Raw genomic sequence first — 21339 nt, 5'->3', positions numbered from 1 at the left:
TTTCCCAGTGAAAACTCTGGGCTCGTTAGGGAGCACCACGTATCTAGAGGAAAACAGGACCTTGCTTCTTCAAGTAATACTTGTGCCATCCTAAAGGAAGCTCATTTTTTATAACATTGTGTAAGCCTGGTGTCCCAGAACTGACAGCTTATTTGGCAGCACTGGTGGTTAGTAGTAGACGCCCTGGTAAGGCAGTCTGTTTTAGCTGATAGCGTTCTGCTTCTGTAACTCGGCATACTCCACCATCTGAATGCATGAGCACTGCTCAAGGGATCAGCGCTTTCTTAACACTGCCTTAATAGGGGGAAAAACAAAAGCCAACAAAATACCCAAACCCAGGGGGGAAAAAAGCGTCCTTAGAAACCTAGAGTTTCGTGTGACATCCTCGACCATTCTAAAATAGCAGAGGATAATCTAGCTTAAAGAGTGTTACGAATTACTTGATAGATTGAGAGCAGGCGCAGTCGCACAAAAATGGGCAAAGCCAAGGCACAAACATGCCCTTGGCAGCGTCATAAGGGTTTGATAAGTTTTGACATAACCTAAAAATATCTAGTGGTTTCCAGAGTGTGGCTGTCAACAGAAAAAGAGATCAGCTACGTAAATATTGATGTTCTCTAATAAGCTGTTAGAATGACGGATATGGAGAAAGGGCAGATTGTTGCTGAATTTTCCTAAAAGCAAGATATTACTGTCTGTGCAATACTTTGGAAGGAATTTTAGTTTCAGCCCTGCAATGAAGCACTGGCCAACGATCACATTTTCAGTTACACTCAGAGCATGGGAAGCTAAAGTAGGGAAGTTTGCTTGGTAGGGATCCATTCATAAGTGTGGGAATTGTTCAAAATTGCTGCTTCAGCAGAAGTGCCTAGCAAAGGGAGATGGGAAAGAGCAGAAATAATAGCCAGGAAGCCCACAGGTGGTGAAACTGGTCATTTGGCTACTGCAGCATCATGTTTCTGTGGTCAGGTCTGGTCTAGATGTTGGCCCAAGTTAGTTGTTTGTCTGTTTTGATGAAGATGTGTTCGATCTCCACGTAGTTGACAGCTTCTGTGCCATCACTCAAAAACATAACAGTTGAGCTTTGGTGCTGTTAATACATATGTCGTTCCTTGCTGCTTGTGTTGTGGGCAGAAGAAGCTCAGCACACTTGTGTGTGGAGGTGTATCTGTAAGTATCTGCAAGCATACCTACGGCTCGGTGTGTGATCTGCAAATAAGGCAGGGCTTTTGTGTACTTGCAATTCTGTGAAAACGAGCGATGTTGGATAAATCTGTTTGGGGAATGATACAACAAAAGCTTTATGACTAATGACATCAGGTAAAAATCATCTTGTTTGTGCAGGTTATGTTTCAGAGCAGTGAATGCCTGGCACTTTGTAGCACTTTATTAAATGCTTTATTGAAAAATAACATTACTGTTATGGATGTGATGCTAAGTTTCTGTACTCTTTTCCCCTTGGGAGACCTTTGTTTTCAGCTCAGATACGTATTCCTGCTGGAGCTGAAGTGTTGCTATCATCAGTTTATTCTGCTTCAGTTTTGATTGGCTTAATTGTCCCATGGAAATTTGCCTGGAATGACAATGGGAGTGGCACCAGGTAACTGTTTCCTGAATGGCAATTTTAAGATTTGCTCTTTATTTATTGCTCCTTATTGGTGTCCAGGCTGATTAAGAATTTGGATCATATAGTCCTTCTTATAAATACTGCTAAAATGCAACATTTTTTTTGAAACTTTGTTCTCGCCTTCACTGGTGACAGTGTTTCACTGTATTTTCAATTCCTCCATCTCTTATGTCCTTGGCTGCCTTTTCTGTTCAGTTCTTCCTCTAAGCTCATAGCATCACAGCATAAATATATTAACAGATACTGAAATATATATGCATTTAGTTTGTGTCAAGAATACTCACATAAATAAGGATTTGCTAGATGAAGCCTCTTGTAGCTGACCTAATTTTCAGTTTTAATCAGATTACAAAAGATTTCAATAAATATTTCATGTTTTAGAAGGGTTAACAAGCGAGGAGATTTTGTACCCCATCCCCAGCCGGTATGAACTGGCACTGGGACATTGTGACCTGACAGCAGTGTCACTTGAGGAGCAGAGAGAGACCTCAGCTCTAGACTGTCACCACACAAGTGAAGAAACAAAACTGAGGCAGACTTTGCCGAGAGCTATGTGCTGTATGAGGGCTAATAAGTGGTAACAGAAAATGACAAAAAAAACTAAGAGGTGCAGATGGGGACTTGTGTGAAGAGGGCTGGTGGGCACAGCTGGGAAGCTGGACTTGAGCATGAAGCCCAGGCCCGAGCTACCTTGGCAGCAGCCATGTAACTGGTGGGTTTAGAGATGGCTTGTGCCACAGAGAGCGTCTACTTCAGCCCCTCCAAAAAGGTGGCTCCACGGGAGCCATCTTCCGTGGAAAAGAGCAGCGAGAAGAGATGAGATGTGCTGGGAGCTGTTGCCTTTGCTAATGGCCCTAATAGCGAGGGAGCTTCTGCAGCTCCTCCCAGAAGTGCTGCTGCTGGGAAGGAGGCGGATTTGGTGGGAGGGACCCTGTCGTATGGAGTTAATTGAATAAGCTGTTCATCTTCTAAGTGCTCATCCAAACCGGGCTTAGTGGCTCTCCGGAGATGCACCCATCACCAGCTATGGAAATCCTTCTGCAGCAGAGCACACAGAGCCTCAGATTACCCCTGCCTTTTGTTATACAGTGCTTTTTTTTTAAATCCAGTGCCTTGCCGTGTATTAATCATTTTCGACAAATTCCTGTGTTGTTTTCCTGTTGCGTAAATTCCCATGCACTATCTGGACGTGCATATTTTAGCTTACTGCAGTCTCATAAGAGCACTAAACGACACCTCATTTCCTGCTGCTTTAACTTTATGGGCGGGCTGGCATGGTGATTTAGGCATCAGAGGAAAGTGGTGCCCAAATTCCTCTGCCAGTTTGAACCAGATGACAATTTTGCCCTGTGCAGCTTCGTAGCAAGGGACAGTAGTGCCCCGATAGCTGTGGATTCCACAGCATTGGTCATCAACTGTACAATTTTACTGTTTACACAGTGGTATGAGCACAAATACATCAACAGAACAGACATCTCGGAGAGGCTGAGGGGCTCCTCGGATCAGGCGTGAGTGCATGGTGGGCTGCCAGCCATGTGCAAGGAGGTAGGAGAGTCACAGCAGTGCTTCTGGACTGAGGAGAGATCTTCTCTCTTACAGGCAGCACGTGTTACTTTCTCAGGCATGTATTTCTTTTAGGTACAGGATTTTAATAGTAGAAACTTTGTGTAATGCAAGAAATGCATGATAAGAAAGCTCTCAGCTGCTTCTAGGGATGGATCATGGACCTACTCTTGGGAAGAAGCAGACTAAGTGTGACTCACTTTCAAGAGGGAAATAAGGCCACTGAAGGAAACACTGAGATGATCTTTCAATACTTGTATCCAAGGGAAGTCACTCTCTGTGATGACCAAATTTCCTGATGCAGGTCAGTGAGGTTTACAGTGAACAGAGGGCAGGATTATTTACACTGCTCTCAAGAGGAGCAGAGGTGAAAATTAACAGGTATCTGAGAGGGAATCTGCTGTATGTACGAGGCAATGCGGTGCAGGCTCTGACACCAGGATACACAAGCAGATCTATGTGGATAATACGAGTTTTTTTTCTTTTTGATTTTAGAATCAACCTTGTCCTATGTTAGGCAGCTGGAGGCAAGAGTAAGACAGCTGGAGGAGGAAAATCGCATGCTGCCCCAGGTGGGTGACTTCTGCTGGTGGGAACAGTAGCTGGCAGCTAGACAGCAATGCCTGAGTCTGCGTGCTTGAGAGGAAATCAGTATTACGGGTCATTTAACGTTACTGCATTTGAACACTCAGGCTGAGTGTGTGGGGAATCAAAGGCACTCACATATTTTGTTCATCTTGCTTGTGACTGAGGGGTGTATTTATTGAAGACTGTGGCAATACTTTCATTAATTTTTCTCCTTTGCAGATGTTGATACCTTGCTAAGAAAAATTCACTAGAAGCCACTACTTATAGTTGAAAATTAATTTAAGCGTTGAAAAGTACAGTGATCGGGGCCCTTACATTCTGGTTTTATTGCAAGATCTTCTTGTTATTTAAAATATCCAGTGTTTTTTATAGTTAACCAAAATATTTTGCTGTAAAAAACAAATGTTTTAATAATAATTGAGTTATATTAGCAGTATTTTGAAGAATATATTAGATACATAAACACAAGACTGAGATTAAATCAGATAAATAAGCAAATCTGAAGTTAAAGGTTTTCCCGGTATGTTTTTAAAAATAAAAATGTAGAAGTTCTGTAAGAGTGAATCAAAGACACTTAGAATTTTATATATATCTTTATGCATATATAACAGTGCGTATTTCTATCATATTTCATTAAGTAATCCCTAGGAAAATCCATAAAGTCTCCAAATGAAGTTGCCCACTGGAAGAAAAAAGTTGCATGTTGTTTAAATCAAACACTAATTTAAATGAAGATACTGGTCTGAAGAACACAAGTGCTTTTTATTGAACTTAAAGTACTGTCATTTGAATGTAAAACTCAAGACAAAGTGAAATGCAGCAAGAAGTAAAATCCACTGATTCAAATTTACCGATGTGTATCAGCCCAAATGCCAATCCATTAGGTAGATTTCAGCCGGGTTAACCAGTTCCTCCCCTTGGACAGATTTTAAGTCAAGTTTTCTTCTTGCCTGTAGTATGACAATTGGAAGGGCCTCTGTAACTCCTGTTTTGCTCTTGACTTGCTATGCAACCACAAGCCATTTATGTAACTTCTCTGTGCCTTCATTTGTTGATCTGGAAAAGAAGGACAGAAAGAATAGCTAAGTGTCTACTATTAACACCTATATGGTCTTCAGTTGAAAGACAAAGGCTAATCCTCAGTGATAAAGAATATTATTTTCTTGTCAAGAAAGGTGTTCAGGGCAAAGGTCAACAAATTTGCATGAAAAATACCATTGAGCCTCCGTTTAGGTCTGGGACAGCAACGGGAGATAAATTGTGCAGAACATTTCTCTGTGGGCAAAATTTTTTACAAGTGACCTCATGTTTTATTTGCCTAGGGCTTGAGGTGCTCAGGTGGAGCCCCATGAAATGTGTTACCGGATCTTGCCAGAGACTGGGACACCCACGCTGTGGATGTTGAGTTCATTGGAAACCTTAGATGGGGTGCCAAAACCAGAGAACAGTGCTTGTGAAAATAGTGAAATAGCCTGTGAAAACTGAAACACAAAATGATTGTCGTGGGGCTTTGCAGGGGAAGAACTGGGTGGCCAAGGCTTGCAGACTTCTTTTTGGTTTAGATACACAGGTTGGAGTTTGTCTTGTTTGGTTTTGTTGGCACCAGGATCTGAGGTAGAGTGCTGAAGTTTCCTGACGTCTCCAGACCCTTGTTTTGAGGAATAACAAGTGACATTGGCTCACATTGCCTAGCACACCTTACTCCCTGTTCCTCCTGAAGAAAGTCATTGCTTTAGGGAGAGGAAGGAACGCAGACATCAGGCTTATTCTGACTTGGCACTCCATTACGCCCGCATTACCTTTGCATGAGTTCCTTCTGGGGCTTTGTCATCCCTGTGACCACCACCCTGAGCAGCTATCAGCTTGTCGGGCCCTGCCACGGAGGCAGGGACACGGGGTGGAAACGCAAAAGCTCCTGGCGCTGGTTCTGCTCCCCTGAATGGGAGGAATGGGAGCTCATTAGGCTTCAAGCCAAACCAAGTGCTTTGACAAATCAGCTGAAAATAGGTGGCGAGTTGCACAACTGGTGAAGGTTTTTGGCACAGCTCTTACTCAGTTACAGCATGGTGCCTCTAAATGTCACTGGGTAAGAGTGCCGTCGGCTGTTGGCGCAGCACCAGTGGTGGCGTTGAGGGGCCGCAGGAGGTGCAGGGCTGCCGGGTGGCAGCTCCTAGCCTGTGCTACGCTTTTCTTCTCTCCTCTCTCCTTTGTGTCCTTTCTTTTCCCCCCTTTCTGCTCATGTCACCCATGAAAATGCACCGGCACACTTACTTGAGGTAAACCTCTCCTTTCATCTGCACTTCACTGTGGTTCTTTTTTACTTTATTTTGCTTTGCTTCTCTCGACCCATACATATTACTTCTCTTTTCAAAACCCCACAGAGCTCTAGTGTAAAGGTTTTATTAATATTTAGTGGCAAGAACGTTTCCAGAGGAAATGGTTTTAAGTGGTGCCATCACTGTTTGAATGGGAACTCAGCTGGCTCTGGCCTACTGAAGGACTTCCTTGTCAGGGGAAGTGCAGCACCACCATTCAGCCAATATTTTAGTTTGGTCAGGTAATAGGAAGGGTATAAAATGCACATACCCACTTAAGCCTGTCAATTTGTCTTCCCGTGCTACAGAGTTGTTTTGGTGATGGTTTATAGCATAGAAACATGGGTTAGCAGTTGTGAGAAGCCACAGATGGATGTAGATATGCTCTGTTGGTGAGGGCAGCCATTAGCTGTTCTTTTCTTCTCTTCCTTTCTTTTCCTCCCTCCCAGATAGCATATAACAAGATGTGATCCAGACCCTTTCAGTTTCTGGCCACAAATAGGGTTTTTGTGCAGGAAAACAGATCCTTTCCAAGATTTATGGTATGCAGCTGGGTCTTCTGGTGAGAATGCCAAGCCGGGAGACAAGGGGCATGGTACGCAGCTCGCGCTGGTGCTTCTCAAGCACTGGTGTGGGTAGCAGTGCGTAGAGGCAGAAGGATTTGAGCGACGTTTCTGTTCTGCTAGACAAATTTCAGGCCAGAGCAGTGCCCCCTGGCAGTAGGGCAGGAACGGCTCCTTGCAGCCCAGGGCTCTGCGGCTGCCTTGAAATGGACACGAAGCCACAGCATTGCTGTTTTGCTGCTGACATCCAAAAAGCTGCACGATAGTATGGCCAGTGCTGCAGCCAGAACAGAATGCGGTGCACATTGTAATGAGAAGATACCCAGCGATAATTAAGAAAATATGTAAGGACCAAACAATGGATTCAGATCCCAGTTACAGCTCCCTGGGCTGTGCTAGAGCTCAGTTACGTGGGCAAATAATTCCAGATAACTGAAAACAGGAGAGTCCTTCCAGACCGCACGTGGTGCGTAGCTGCTATCCGTGCCTTACGCTCGTGGAAGTGAGATCAGGATCTGGCATCCACATGTCAATTAACTGAAGATAGTCCTGAGTTTTCTGAGGGTAGTATTTCAGGGCTGATAAGCTCAGCTGAAACGTTACGGAAATGTGGACATCTGTCATATAATGACAGTGAATGCATTTGCAGAAGGTATTCTTGGCAAGCCACCCAGCTTAAATTGCTTCAGTTTTTATTTGTTTTATGGGAGGAGGGAGCAAGAGGTAGAGATGGAAAGTTGAGATGTTTTCCCTCTGCAAATTCCTCGTCCTTGAAATCAAGCAGTACCTTTTAATGAAGGGGAGGGGAAGTACTGCCAGGACATGGCCTCTTGAGCAAAGAAACCACGTGGGTCATTGGGGCTGGAGGCTGCCCACAGGATGCTGAGCACACAGGGGAACGTCTGCAGCCACGGGGCAGGTGTGGTGCAGGCTGGAGCTGAGCTGCTCTGCTCCCTTTCACGGGCACATTTCTGCCTCTGCTTCCTCTTTCTTCCTGATATGAGTCTTGGTTCTTTTCCATCTCCTTCTGTTGCATCTCCTTTTCCAGTGTTGCTTCAGGCACTTTTTCTTTTTTTCTTGTTTTCCTTCCTCCGTCCTTGCTAGCCTTTTCCAGTCCTTGTGTATTTAAGTGTGAAACAGCAGGCATGACCCTTAGGCACACACTAGTTTATTTTTAAGCACTTCCAATGCTTTCCATTTCCCTTTTTCTTCCCCCTTCTGTTAGAGTATTACGTTTTATTTCAACCTACATTTCCAAATCTTTCAAAAACCTTTTTGCTGAGATCTGTATTTTTGATTTTCCCTCTGCATGGCCTGGTTTTAGCTACAAATCTAATTAGAAGTTGGGAACCACTTGGTTAGTATTTTCGTGCATGTGTAAGATCTGTGTCATGCAGAGTCCGATGCTGGTTATCTCCTCCCTTTCATAGCGTGTCGAGAATCCTCTAAACAAAGCGTAATTAAAACCCACTTTACTAGTCATGTCATCAAATATTTGCTGAAAGTAAATCAGCGGCATCCCTCCACCCTGTGCTTTCATATGATGTCATCCTCAGTTTAAATTAATAGGTCCCTTTCAGCCTGCTTTTGGCCCCTTGGCAGTCGGAGCATGCTTGGAGTATGCCATGAGGACACGTGGATTTTGGTGGCAATATGCACAAGTAGAGGTTCCTGCAGTGGTCTGAGAACAGGACTTACCATGAATAGGGACAGCATTTTAAAACTGGGTATTGTAATTGACAGGATTGTTCCCTAGAAAAACCGTTGCTGATTTGTTTGGTGTGTTAGTCCTTCAGCAGAGCACCATGCTGCAGTTTATCACTTTTGTTTTCCCTTTCTCCTGCCTGTTTGAAACAAGCTAACAAATGCCGCTTGTGGGTTTTTTTTTTCTTTCATTTTTCTTTTTTCTTTTTTTGCAAGCTAACAGGGAAATTGAGGGCTGGGGAAATTGGAAAAAAGCTCTGAAAATCAGGTAGTGAATGAAGCGGCCTGGCAGTTACGCAGCAGGAAGGATATACTTCCCCAGGAAACCAATTGCCTCTGGGATAAAAGGCTGGTGGAGGACGAGGTGGCGTGTGTTTGCCGAGGTCTCCTTTGGTACAGGAATAGAGCAGTGCTCAGTGGATAGGGGAGCTGTGTCTTCTCCAGGCTTCATGAGGTGACTGCATGTGTCCTTGGGGCAGATGTGGACTGTTTTTTCTCTCTTTGTCTATCCCTGCGTGCCGTGGGGAGGTGGCAAGTCAGGCAGCAAGCGGTGTGCTTCCTTCTCCCCCTCTGTCAGGGCTGGCAGATGAGCTGCCCCTCCCTCGAGCCACTCTTCGTGCTACAGCAGTGTTGGTTCATGACTGTCTGTATCAACAGCATGAACTGAAAATATGGTGTTCTCAACTGGCTCGAGAAGAAAGGCTCACGGTTAGTTCCCTCCATCAAAGAGTATCCTGTTCTACACGGGGGTCTTTATTCTGCCCATGACCAGGGCACAGTGCAGGGTTTGCCTCTGGTGCTATGGGAGCATGGCCTGAGCATCCTTAACATTTAGCAGTCAGTGCGAGGAGATGCTAAATTTCCATTCATCTGATTTTTTTGTAATGTGGTGTTATGGGGTTGAGTCAGATTTGAGCTTTCTATTCACTAAAGAGTTGCATATTGGCATTAGATGTTTCGTAGATCTATTTACAACAGAAAATGGATGTGCATGTTTAGTGATTGCACTTCTCTGTGGCAAAATGTATGGAGGATATTATGTGGTTTTTACCTGCTTTGGGCAATGCTTTCTGCAGCCCTATAATCTGCACACAGGACACATTAGACTCAGAGGAAGGAGTGTACAAACCCTGCTGTAGCCTGGGCAGAAGGACCAGGCAGGGGCAGTAGGGAAAGCTGGCAGTGTAGGGTGGGCAAAAAAGTCAATTCTTTGATATTGGCCTTGTGTAGCCTTGTTTATTCAGAATGATTCAAGTTGTTTAAAGTCAATGGAGCCATGACTTGATCCTTTCTGGCTGATTTGGTCCCACTTCCACAGCTTCACTTCTTGATAATGAATGAAGAGATCTGTCCAAAACGTGTGGGCACATGGGATGCCTACTTTGAGTGGCTGAGTGCAAGTGCTGTGTGGGGTCAGAGAAGAGGAGGAAGGGAACAGGTTTCTGCTCCTGTCCACAAGGTCCTGCTCAGGGTCCAGATGTGATCTGGGTCAGGCAGTGGTAGAGAAGGGAAACTCAGGTCAAGTTTTGCTGGAAGGATAAGCGCTGCCATACTCCCCGCTGGCAAGCAGCACCTGTGATGGATAGGTCTGAAAAGCACACTCTTTAGTCTCCTAAAGCATCTTGTTTTCAGACATCACCACATTGGCAAAGTGCCTCTTCCTCTTTGTTTTGCTTCACTGCCTCAGAAACTCATAATGCAGCCAGCAGTGCTGAAATGTGTGTGGACTCAAGGGACCTTGGGAGGAACAGCAGACACATGCTCACACTGGTGCCACATCCTGATGGAACAAGCTTCCTCCAAAGAAGGCAGAAGCTCTGCTGCGCTTGTGGGGTGGCCTCACCTGGGATGAGAAGTCCCTGAGCTGCAGGATGGGGCTTCAGGGCTGCAAAACTGGCCTTACTTCTTAAGAAAAGCTTACGTCTCTTATCAAGGACAGAAGCAGGTAATCCAGAGGGCAAGTGCTAACTTTCAGTCTCCTACCAACATGTTGAGAACGCTGTCTGCTTAAAGCAGTGTGTGCACAACAAGTTCCCCATCCTCACGAAGGGAGACAAGTGTGCTGCCTGTGGCACAGAAGTGGCTGTGGAGGAGACGTGCCTGGAGGAGGTCCTGAGCTCTTGACAGCAGCACAAGTCACAGGATTTTTAGATTTTCTCAAGTTCAGGTTGCTTTAGATACACAATCTGCACTAATTTTCCCAGCGTCTTGATAGCAATATTTATATTTTACAATTCAAAATTGCACGAAATCTTTGCTGGCCCTGGAGTCAGTAAAAAAAAAAAAATCAGAATGCTTTGACTCATTAAGAAAACCCCAAAGCTGACTGAGGGAAATTCTCCTAAACCAGAATTGCTCCAATCTGCTTTATTACCCCTTTTCTTTCCTCTTTCATTTCCTTTCCCAAAGTATAGCATTAAGCCTGCCAAGTCACCGACAGATCTATAAATCCTTCCCAAAGAAGAGTCCTAATTCTCCCTCCGGAGATCACAGCAAATTGGTAACAGCCGCTGACGTGGAGAACTGTGGGACGATGCACTGCGTGCTGCCCAGTGTGCCGGGCTGCTCAGCCCGGGCTGAGACTGCCGGGTCATGCCGCAGCCACTGCTTGCCGGGAGGGAGGCACCGCAAGACAAGTTTGTGTACCAAGGGGGGTTTCATACTCATACTCAAGATATCTTTTCCTTGGGCTTAGCATATGTAGCATTCTATGTTTTGGATTGCTTTTAGGGTTTTTGAACAGGTGAGGTTCAGCCCTGCAGTCTGGGTGCAGACCAATGCTGGGGTCGAGCCTACCGCACTCAGCAGCTGTGATGTGCCCGGTGTCGTGCCTCTCCCTTGGTGCTGCTGCCAGCAGCACAGCGCTGCTTACAAAGTATGGGTCCTGACGAAGTCCTGCACGGCTCACATAGTTGTTTTGGACAGGGGAGACGGGATCTGTGAAATTCAGCCTCATGCCATCTCTGTTCCCTTTTTCTTCCCCATCCGCCTTCATCCTTCTTATTGTTTAGATTCTAGACACCCCCAAAAAGAGTGTGACGTGCTGTGTGCTGCTCAGCAAGGCAAGTGAGTGCGCATGGGGGCACTGATTCTGATCAGAGGCTCTTTCCACTGTCATTAGTTTCTTTCAGAAATGCATTTCTCACGTGTTCCTGCAGGAATTACTGCTACATTATTTTTTAATGTTTCCTGCAGTGTTTGATTCCGTAAGAAAGGAAAGTTTCCTCTCTCGCTTTGAAGTGTTTGTTTTCTTATCCTTTACCTTTCTCATTTTCTAAACACAATTCTGCTTGGAGAGTGACAGTGAAGGATGCCCTCAGAAGAGCAGGTCAGGTTGCAAGCACCTCGGAAGCATCTGTGTGGGTGCAGGTCTCGCAGTGCTGTCGGAGCTCAGTCAGGCTGTTTTTAGCATCCACCAGAGCAGGCAGCTTGCTCAGGTTACCCTGGCACTGCAGTCACTCCAGGAAATGCCTTACATCCTGTGAAGCATGAGGTGACTGAGCTGCAAGGGTTTAAGCACCTTGTGTTTATGTGGCAGTGTCCTGCAGAACCCTCACAAGTGGTCACTGGGAAGAAAAAACCTTTCGGGTTGTTGGAGCTTGGTACAAAACCCCAGCCCAGGTGAGGGGGGAACACTGCCCAGGGCAGCCAGAGCTGGGGAAGGAGTGTTGCCTGCTCCCGGCTCCTTCCCTGCTCAGCTGCAGCTGTGCTCGTATTGCAAACTCTGCAGCACTGTTTAAAAAAGTTCTGTGACTTTTGTTGAAATAACGACCTCCAAAATTATTGGGATGAAGTTAAACATTCTCAAAAACCTTTCTCTGGAGTCAAAATCATCTTTCTGAACCTCACAGTACTTCTGTGAGGAAGCATACCAAAATTTTATTGCTATGCCCTGATTTTCCAGATAGATGCCCTTGAGGGCCAGAGTGTTTGAGAGATGCTCAACAGTAGTGCTTGAGCTGCCTCTCCTGGATGTTGGTTACTGTGGCACAGAAATAGGGTGACTTTGGAGTAAAACATGCCTTCAGTGCTTCTCAGCATTATAAAAAAAAAAATGACATGTTTTAATTAGTTACCAACCCTTTTCTTTATTAAATAGTCTTTAATCTTTTGCGAAGGATCCCATTAAGATGCCAGGAGGGGCGGAGGGGAGTTACTGCTCAGCAAACGAGCCAGCTAGCATCAGTGGACATGGCTCAGCCTCTCAGCAGTCTGAATCAGTGGTAAATGCTCTGAAGGTAACGCCTCTCCGGTACAGTCCATGCAAAACGTCGTGTCTGTTACTCAACTCGTGTCGTATTGTCCTGGCAACATTCCTGTGGACACCACTGGGATGTTGCTGTCATAAGCGGGATTGTTTTTTCTGTTTGTCACTCATTGCATCTGTGGGCTGTGTGTTCCTCGGGGCAGGGGGCAGGCCGTCACCACGGGGGCAATGCCAGCAGTAGCTTCTCTCCGAATTACGTGCACTGACCTTGTTTGAAGATGAAAGCGGTGTTTTTCTGAGTAAGCAAGTCTTTTACTTTGCCTAGGATGCGTATTTGTTCTCCAGTGAAGTACTATGGATTGCTGTAACCCATACAGAGAAAACCTTTAATGCAGAGATGAAGCCAGCATGCATGGTATATTCATAACGATAGCAGAGCTTTGGGCTGAAGACCATGCATTGTGATCCTGAGGCCTCTGTTGAAATTTCCGTGAGAGCAGCTGGGATTACTCTGAAGTCAGGGCCGGATTGCCCAGACCTATGTTGTTTTGCTAAACAGCAATTAATGCAGACACTCAGAGGGGCAAATTCACAAGTTCTTAACTATGTGAAACGTGAAACTGCTGCAATTAATGACACTAAAAAAGCTGTTCTGAGATGCAGTGGTTTAGCAGGTGATGGCAATCCCCACCAGGCTGAGTTCACAGCCCAGTGCGTGTGCCTCAGCTGTGCCCAGGCTCCTCTGGGCAGGGATCCAAACCCCTGGCAGCCTGAGCAGGGCTCTGACATGATTGTTTTCTGGTGCTTCTCGCAAGTCTTCTCACCTGTGTTATCATTATTTGCTAAACTTTAATATTCATTTGGTTAAGTAGGTGTTATTCCCCACTTGCACAGACATCGTAGGGACATGCTGCTTACTGGGAGAACAAAGGTTTGCGCTCCATCAGGGAAGAACTGGAAGGGGCATCTGTAGAAATTCGCTCTTTTTTTGGAGCTTCTTGGAGATGCACAGAAGAGCTCAGTAGTACTGCTGACTCACCCGGACATCCACTTGTGTGGATGGTGATTATCTTTAGGTAGCTGGGTGACATTGCCTTTTCCATGAAGCCTGTGGAAATAGGTTTATGTAGGTGCCCTGTGCACAAATTACAGCAATCAGATCCTTTCCTGTAACATAAAACCAGGGTGCAGGGCTTCACTGCAGCCTCCTCACCTCTGATAATCCGGCATCTGAGCGGGGGGAGCAGCGCTGGCCTTGCCCTAGCCAGGAGAGGTGGCAACCCAGCTCCCTGCTGCTGAGCAGTGCTCAGCGTCCTGCCTGCACCTCCCATGTATTTCACCTGCTGTTGCCTAGAAAAAAAAAGCCATGCCAAGTAATTTTGCCAAGAGAGCACATGTATCTGTTGGAAGAAGCCTTTTGCATTTCTCTTAAAATGCCCATTGGCAAAGGCACTTTGCTGAAGGGAACATTTAACAACATGCTCTTGACAGCCTGTAATAGCTGGTTAGTGGAAGTGAAATATTTGAACAGTGGCTGATACCTTGCTTGTTGAAATGGATTGATAAGAAGTACATGGAATTTAGTTCAATATGATGTGAAATCTCAGCTTTTAGTTTGCTAGGAGCTATTGCAGCAGGCAGAAATAGATATAAATGATACTGTTATATTTGAAATGGAAAGTGAGCTGTCAGCTAAACAGACTGCCCGACCTGCCTGTCCTCAGCCAGCGAGGAGATCCCGCTGTTTCCCAGTGAGGCATGGCGGCTGGATCCTGCCTTTCTGGGGAATGCAGAGCTGCCACTTGCTTCAAGTAACTGAATGAAATGCATGGGGAAGAACAAGCCCAAATCAGGAGCTGAGTTTTCTTTACAAATGTGGCTGATTAGATTCTTGGGAAAAAAAAAGGGGGGGGGGGAGGAGGAAGATGGTCTTTGTTACAAAACTTCAGTGTTAGTGCAGTCTACTTACGCACAGCAAGAAAGGTAAAATCTTAAAAGAAAAAAAATTTGCATGTAAATCTCTCATTGCTGGAAGCAAGGGTGAAAGAGCGCAAAGAGCTGAACAGCCAGTCTGGTAGAGGCTCTTCTGTGACCCGATCCGTCACAGAGTGCTTGAAAGAAGAAATTGCCCTGAGTCTCGCACCAGGTCTGCGACTTGGCAAGCTTCCCACCCTGCCTGTGGCTGTGAGATTGTTCCCTGTGTGCCAGTGATACCACCAGGGATGGATAAGCAGCTGTTTTGTACAGCAGGGCATGTTTCTCTCTCTTTACGAGTTGTGCACGACCAAAGTGCACGCTTGTGTGTGGGGATGTGCGTGTTGTATTCTGTGTTCTTCGCGGACCAGGGTCTGTGTTTATGGAGTGATGCCAGACGTCTTATCTGACTGCCGGAATAACCAAGGGCAACGGCTTAGCTGCAAACCTCGCGTTCAGTGTAGCCTACTGCAAGCTCCACTGTGCCATCTACAAATTAAAGGGAGGTGTGGTTTAATCAGAGGCAAGGTCTGAGGCTAAGTGTAGGAGTTGCTGCAGAAAAATGAGTGTTCTGTGATGCCCAGGAGGTCAGGCAAGAAGATCTAATGATCTCTCCTGCCCTGAAATGCAGAGTACTGTAATCAGTCTAATTATCTTTAAATGCAATTGGACAGTTAAATGTGCATGTCCATACTCAGGAAGGACCTGTGAAAGCTTAAATATACTACTGCTCTTATTTGTGGCTGAGAAACAAATTGGTACAATGTCTTCTTTCTTTTTTAAAACATACCCTTGTCTCAGAAGCTCAGGAAAACATAAGTCAGCAGGCTGGTAAAGACACTTCTCACTACCTCCATGAGACAGAAAAACGTGGCTGGAGAAGTGTGTGTTGTAAGTTTAAGGTGTTTAATTTTGTATTCCATATTGAGCCCGGAAATACCTGAAGATACAAAGTATTTTTATTCAAATGCTGACAGCAAGCCCTTGAAGTTTTCATATGGAAATCAAGTCAATTACTGTTCTAGTGACACAATTACTGTTTTAATAGGAACACAATAATTTTTAACACGTTGGTCTGTATTGATTAGAAAATTCTATGTGTGGTAATGTATTAGGGATAAATTACAGTATGAGTCAGCTGACCTGAATTTATCCTTCAGAAGAATGAAATTTGGCAAATATGAAGTCTGGCAGCCTCAGTTTCCCCATGCGTTTAAAGGCACATATCTGTTGCCTATGCTATTTCTTTGCAATTTATGGGTAAAAAGCATTTTCTAACTAATACATATTTAATAGTCTATAAAAGTTCTCAGGATATAAGTAAAGCCACTTCTAAAATGCTAGTATGCTAAACTTGACATTATCAATTCATTTTTGTAAATCCCAAATATATACTTGTCCTTCTGCCTTGTCCCTTTGTTCCCCAGTCATCCAAGGCTCTGCCGCTGGCATTGAAACACTGCCTTTTCTTCCAACTTTATGATCTATGTCTGATTTGACTATGGGTATATTATTAGACTTCTAAAATAGTTGGTTATTTCCTCCCTGGTTTTACTTTTTATTATATTCATCTAGTCTCTGTTAAAAGAACAGTGGATTTGTGATGAACTAATTATAATGTTTCTTTTCTCTTTTGCATTCTCATTACAGTTTCTTCCAGTTTGTAGCTCACTGTTTTGCTCCAGCTTCATGTGCTGCGGGTTTTTGTTTGCATGAAACATTTGCCACAGCATCGCTTTGCCTGTGAAAACAGTGGAATGATGACAAGTTTGATTTGGGGCTCCATAATTTTGGTGCATAGTCTTGACGGGTACCAAATGCAATTTGGATGCATAACTCATGTTGTATGGTTCTTTATGAATGTTTCATCAAGATAATGGCTGTGGGAATTTTCTCCTCAGGGTGTGCATATGGTACTTACACCACCTCATCACGGCTTATTTGAGAATGTTTTTGCTTTGTATTTATACACTTGTAGTGTCTTAGGAGAACGTACCAATATATAGCAGCAGGCTTAGAGGTAGTTTATCATGTGTTAGTGAGTGTGGAGGTACTTTCACAGCACAGGAATGTCTGGATTAAGTATGGAGAGGGGTTCTTCGTGATTTTCCTCAGGCGACTGGTAAGTTTTGTTCACAGGGCTGCAGAAGGCTCACTGGGACTGGGAGCCGAAGGGAAGATGGGATATGCTGTGTGGGGCTGGTGCAGTAGCTGGGCAGAGGAGTCAGGGAGCCAAGAGATCTGCACAAGTATTTAATGCAGCACATGAAGTACTGCAGCCCTCAGTTGCTGCCACTGCCTTCAGGTAACGTAGCTGCTCCTGTCTGCAGTTAGGGTGCAGGTTTCCACCTGGCTTCCAGGGAGATTTCTCCATACTTTCACTTTGGTGTGTTGGAAGGAAGCCAGAAATGAATCACCATGACGCTATGGAGAACGTCATAGCTATCCTTTATTCAGGAAAGGCTTCTGCTAAAATATTGAGTGAAGTCTTTGGTACTGAACTTTATATTCTGTCATAAGTATTTAAAACACATGCAGGAATGCTCAGGCATTACATTTTCTCTTGAGTGCTTGCAAGCGCAAAGTAATTTCATTAGTGCTGCATGTGACAAGTCAGTGTTGAACTAGCGAGCTGAGAAGAAAGCAAGCTTATGTGCAAATCCAAAATGCATATGCAATGCAGAGGCCAAACAAACATGTGTGCAGGTGGCAGCAATATGTCCAGCTATCATGCCTATGCAAAGAACTGTACATTTGCTAGCACAGAAGGAGAGTTTGATGATAAATCTGCAGAAATTTAGCTTATATCACCCTGTGTTTCTGAAAAAGAGGCAAATAAAATTACTGTGATGCCTTCGAGACCAAGGTCTCTTGCACAGAGCAAAAGTGGTTGTTGATAACGATTTCTGTTTCCTACTCATAAAAATGGCACGAATGTTTCCTTTGACCCCACCTTGTCAGTTCTGCTGAAGATACCAGTTTTTCAGGGCTGTCTTGTATGCCTTTGTCCCTTCCTAGCAATCAGGGGTCACTTGTTCAGGTGGAAATAAAGAACTTTGAGAAGTGTCACCTTTTAGTTTATTTTTGTGTCAGCATGAGTTGCTTGGTAAATATTGGCTAATGTTTACTGACCAGGAAAATTGTTGAAAGGCATATCTGCACAACGTGCCTTCTCACAAAGGCATTCAAGTGGCCTTACCTTTTAGTTAGAGGCTAGGAACGTCGGTGACCAAATGTCAGAAAGAAACTCCTGTCTCATCAAATCCACAAAGCCACAAAGAGGTTATTTTCCCATCTCTTGCACAGAATAACAGTAGGACCTTGGGGTGGTTCTGCCTTTGCTTGTCAGCTCTAGGAACTGGGGCTTGTGTCTTTTCAGGGTGTCAGCTTCCCAGCATCCAGCTGCTTTGCGTTTGTTCAGTGCCAGGGAACGCAATCTGTGTTTCACTCCTTGGCTTTAGGCACTGTTAAAATACACATAATTAATAATGACAATGGAAATCAGTTTTTGCTTTTCTCAAGATGTAGTAGCGTTGCTCCAGAGACTGAGTGGTTTAGTAGTAGTTCTACTGTAGCTGGTTGCTAGTTGATGATGATTATTAAACAGAGAGAACGTTAAATTGCACTGCGCAGTGTGGTGGTGGTCACCTCTCTGCTCCTCGTGGCCCTGGAGGAGGTGCCTGCTCATCCTCCTGCTTCTAACTGGTACATCTCTTTTTAAGTCGTTATAAAACACGTTCCAGAATTGCTTTTTGGTACGATTTCTCTGCATTTTTAATTCCATAATTGTAAAGTGGGTGTTACGCAGTCATGAATGGGAGCAGATGTAAGAGAAAGGAAATCTTTCTAACATAGTCCTCGCTAAGAAAAAGGTGGATAACTTTTACCAAGTGGGAGATCTCATTCTCATTCAACAAACCACACAAGCACGTAGGGGACAGTGACCACATGCACAATTCCTCTGAGCTCGAGGAAGAACAAATGAAAACAGACACTTTTAAAGCCTTGCTTGATTTTAAGAGAACAAGTAAATCCTTTGTCATGAGCAGAACTTCTCTGTGCTTATTGAACTAGAAATGTTTAGACTCCTCTGGACTGAGTTTTGTGCTTCTGAATTGTGTTCTGCAAGAGATGTGGCTTGGGAAATGTGGAACCAAGTTTCAGTTGAGGCCTGTAAATGCCCTCAGTCTTGTGTCTGAAGCATAAAATACATTGGTGATGCACGTGCTACTTCATTTGTCTCCATTTCTAACCATTTTTAGAGGCATGTGCTTTCCGTGTTCAGAAAGAACGTTGAATCTCTTGAGAAACACTTTTCCTGGTCCGTGTCCCTCCCCTCTGTCCCTACCTGTGCTGCATGGTCTGCGCAACGAGCGTGGGGCACCTCCGCATGCATGTCTGGATCAACGCCGTGTGCCTTACCTGGTGGTAATGGGCTCTCTTTCTGTCCCTTCCTTTAGGTTGTGTGGAGGAAACTTGGAGATGCTGCAGGGTCGTGCCCTGGAATTAGACAACATTTGTCAGGAAATCAGTATAAAGGACCTATGTAACAGGCCCCAAGCACATCCTCTCTCTGAAGAGAAAGAGTTTGATCTGCTGGCAAGAGACAAAGACCTGACTGTGTCCCCAGCGCTGTCCCAGCTGGTGACGGGGTGGCTCCATGCACTGCACGAGACTTCGCTGGGAGCTAGTGGAGATGCTGCACAGAGGTCTTTGGAGGAGCTAGGTTTGCAGTGTCCCCCGGTACTGCTGTTTCAGTGTACTGGCTAGTGAACTGCTGCCTCGTCATTGCAACGCGCCACATTTAGAAGCACTGAGGTATTTCCATTCCTAACTAAACGATAATTGGGATTCTGCAGGAGTTAAATAAGTTATTATTTTGGTTAGTTACAGTGAAACTCTGGTAAGTCTGAACAAATTTTCCACTAGATTTAACAGAAGTTTTCCACCAGACTGGAGAGACATTGATAAACTGTGCCTTTGGTCCCCGCAGTTCTGACAAAGTCACTTCTTAGCAACTCACACTTCAGTCTGTAAAGTATCTAAAGTATCAGCTAATGGTGCTTAGGCTTAGACGATTTACAGCTGGTTCTTTTTCCTTTTTTTTTTTTTTTTGGTAGACTACCTGCCTTTGGAGGTGCTAAAAGACCATACTGTCTCCTAACCAGCCAGTAGTGTAGCATAACTACAGTACTTGTAGTGAAACACAGTTTCTTTCTAAATGAAAGTGAAGATAGCTTTCTTTTCAATTTACTTTGATACAAAACGTGATGTCTGATGTTCACAGCCCTTTAACAAACAGAATACTTAGGTATCACTATTATGGGTCTCAGATCAGAATTTCCATTGGAGTTTTTTTCAGAAAGTGTTCTCCAATTGCTAGGATGCTAATTTCTACTGTTTAATTTACAAACACGCTGGTTTATTTAACAAGACTCTATAAAAATCTAAAAGATTGCACTGCATTATAATAAAGCTTTTCTTGCTACTGTAGCATTCTTTGAAAGCAAAAGGTTTTATTATACTCAGAGCATGTCTTTCATTATTATGAGGCAGAAAGCTCTTGTTTGGATTGCCTGAGATTTGACCAGAAGGCACCCTAGGTGTGCTTAGTTTATTTTTTACCTCTGTGTATGATACTAGTTGTGTGTATTGAACTGCAATGATAGGTATTTTGTGTATATCTAAAAGCAACGATAGTTTGATGTATGAATGTGCAACAGGCTTGTGACTGCTGTTGCTTAACTTTTTACCATAGCTGAGCATCAAAATAATTAATAAAAGTTTAAAAGAAAAATAGGAATGCAACAATTCCTGGTTTTCTTGTTTGTTCTTGGTTACTGAGATTTGAGCCCAAGTCAGAATCCTTTTTCTCTGAGCTTGCAACATGCTGTGTTCGTGAGCTATTTGCAGTGGAATGTAGCTTGGTTGCTGTACAATCTTTTGTTGTATAGGAGTATGATGTAAAATCTGCTGTCTTCAGAAGAAGTGTGTTAATTTGCAGCAGTAGTTATATTGGTTTCTGTTGTTATTTTTACTTGGTACCATTTGATGTGAGGCCTCTGATCCAGCATTGCTTTCTCAGGCAAAACTCCTGGTTGCTCCGTCTCCTTGAGTTGGAAATGCAGAATCCAGCCTTCCGTTTTTGAGACATTGCACTCTTGCATAATTTCTTATATGTATAACCCAGCCCAAGCAGTTGTCTGTTACCTTTATACATTGTTTTCTCCCATACATATTGTTTGCATAGTTAAACTTAAATTGTTGTATTCCTATATATCTATATATATATATGTATGAAAAAATATAAAACATGTACTTGTGCCTGCAGTACGTATGTGCAGGGGCTAATTTGAGGGACACTGGTCTTTTGACACTACTCTTGTGTAAATTTTGATACTGTATTAAAACTATTTTTTTACAGTTCCGCATACGACTGGGTATCAAGTATCTGTGTTCATCTTAGCAATGGTAATAAATTATAGAATCTCACCATCGTTTGCTCTCCTTTAATGATTGAAGCCGGGAGGTGCTTGTCTCACATGTAGGTTTGAAGGAGCTGTTTGAAATATTTCTTGCTAGGTTGAGAAACTAGCTGCATGTGGTGGATTTTTGTTTACCTTCTCTCCAGGTCTCTTCAAAAATCTGAGATAAGTGGACACGCTTGTATCTTTTATGCTAAATGAAGTAGCTGCTGAATGCGTTGATGTACAGACAGCGGGGCCGCCAGGGCAGCTCCCAGGTGGGACTTGTTGAGTCCCCAGCTGTGCTGCAAGGGCAGCCCTAGGGCACCTGTGT

The 21339-nt window shown here is 44.2% G+C and overlaps 1 protein-coding gene across 6 annotated transcripts in view; it reads left to right on the top strand.

The window, feature by feature from the left end:
- The window catches only part of CCDC85A (coiled-coil domain containing 85A), a 182408-nt gene extending 161376 nt beyond the window's left edge, over window positions 1-21032 (top strand). For all 6 annotated transcript variants that reach the window (XM_035565443.2, XM_050709441.1, XM_050709440.1 and 3 more), the window contains 2 exons: window positions 3686-3762; window positions 19002-21032. In XM_035565443.2, the coding sequence (XP_035421336.1) occupies window positions 3686-3762; window positions 19002-19091 (167 nt within the window). In that variant the 3' untranslated portion in view covers window positions 19092-21032. The remainder of the gene's footprint in view (window positions 1-3685; window positions 3763-19001) is intronic.
- Window positions 21033-21339: the final 307 nt, after the last annotated feature.

Source organism: Cygnus atratus, chromosome 3 (genome assembly GCF_013377495.2).
Source record: "Cygnus atratus isolate AKBS03 ecotype Queensland, Australia chromosome 3, CAtr_DNAZoo_HiC_assembly, whole genome shotgun sequence".
NCBI classification, from domain to species: domain Eukaryota; kingdom Metazoa; phylum Chordata; class Aves; order Anseriformes; family Anatidae; genus Cygnus; species Cygnus atratus.
This window is presented reverse-complemented; position numbering and strand designations above follow the sequence as displayed.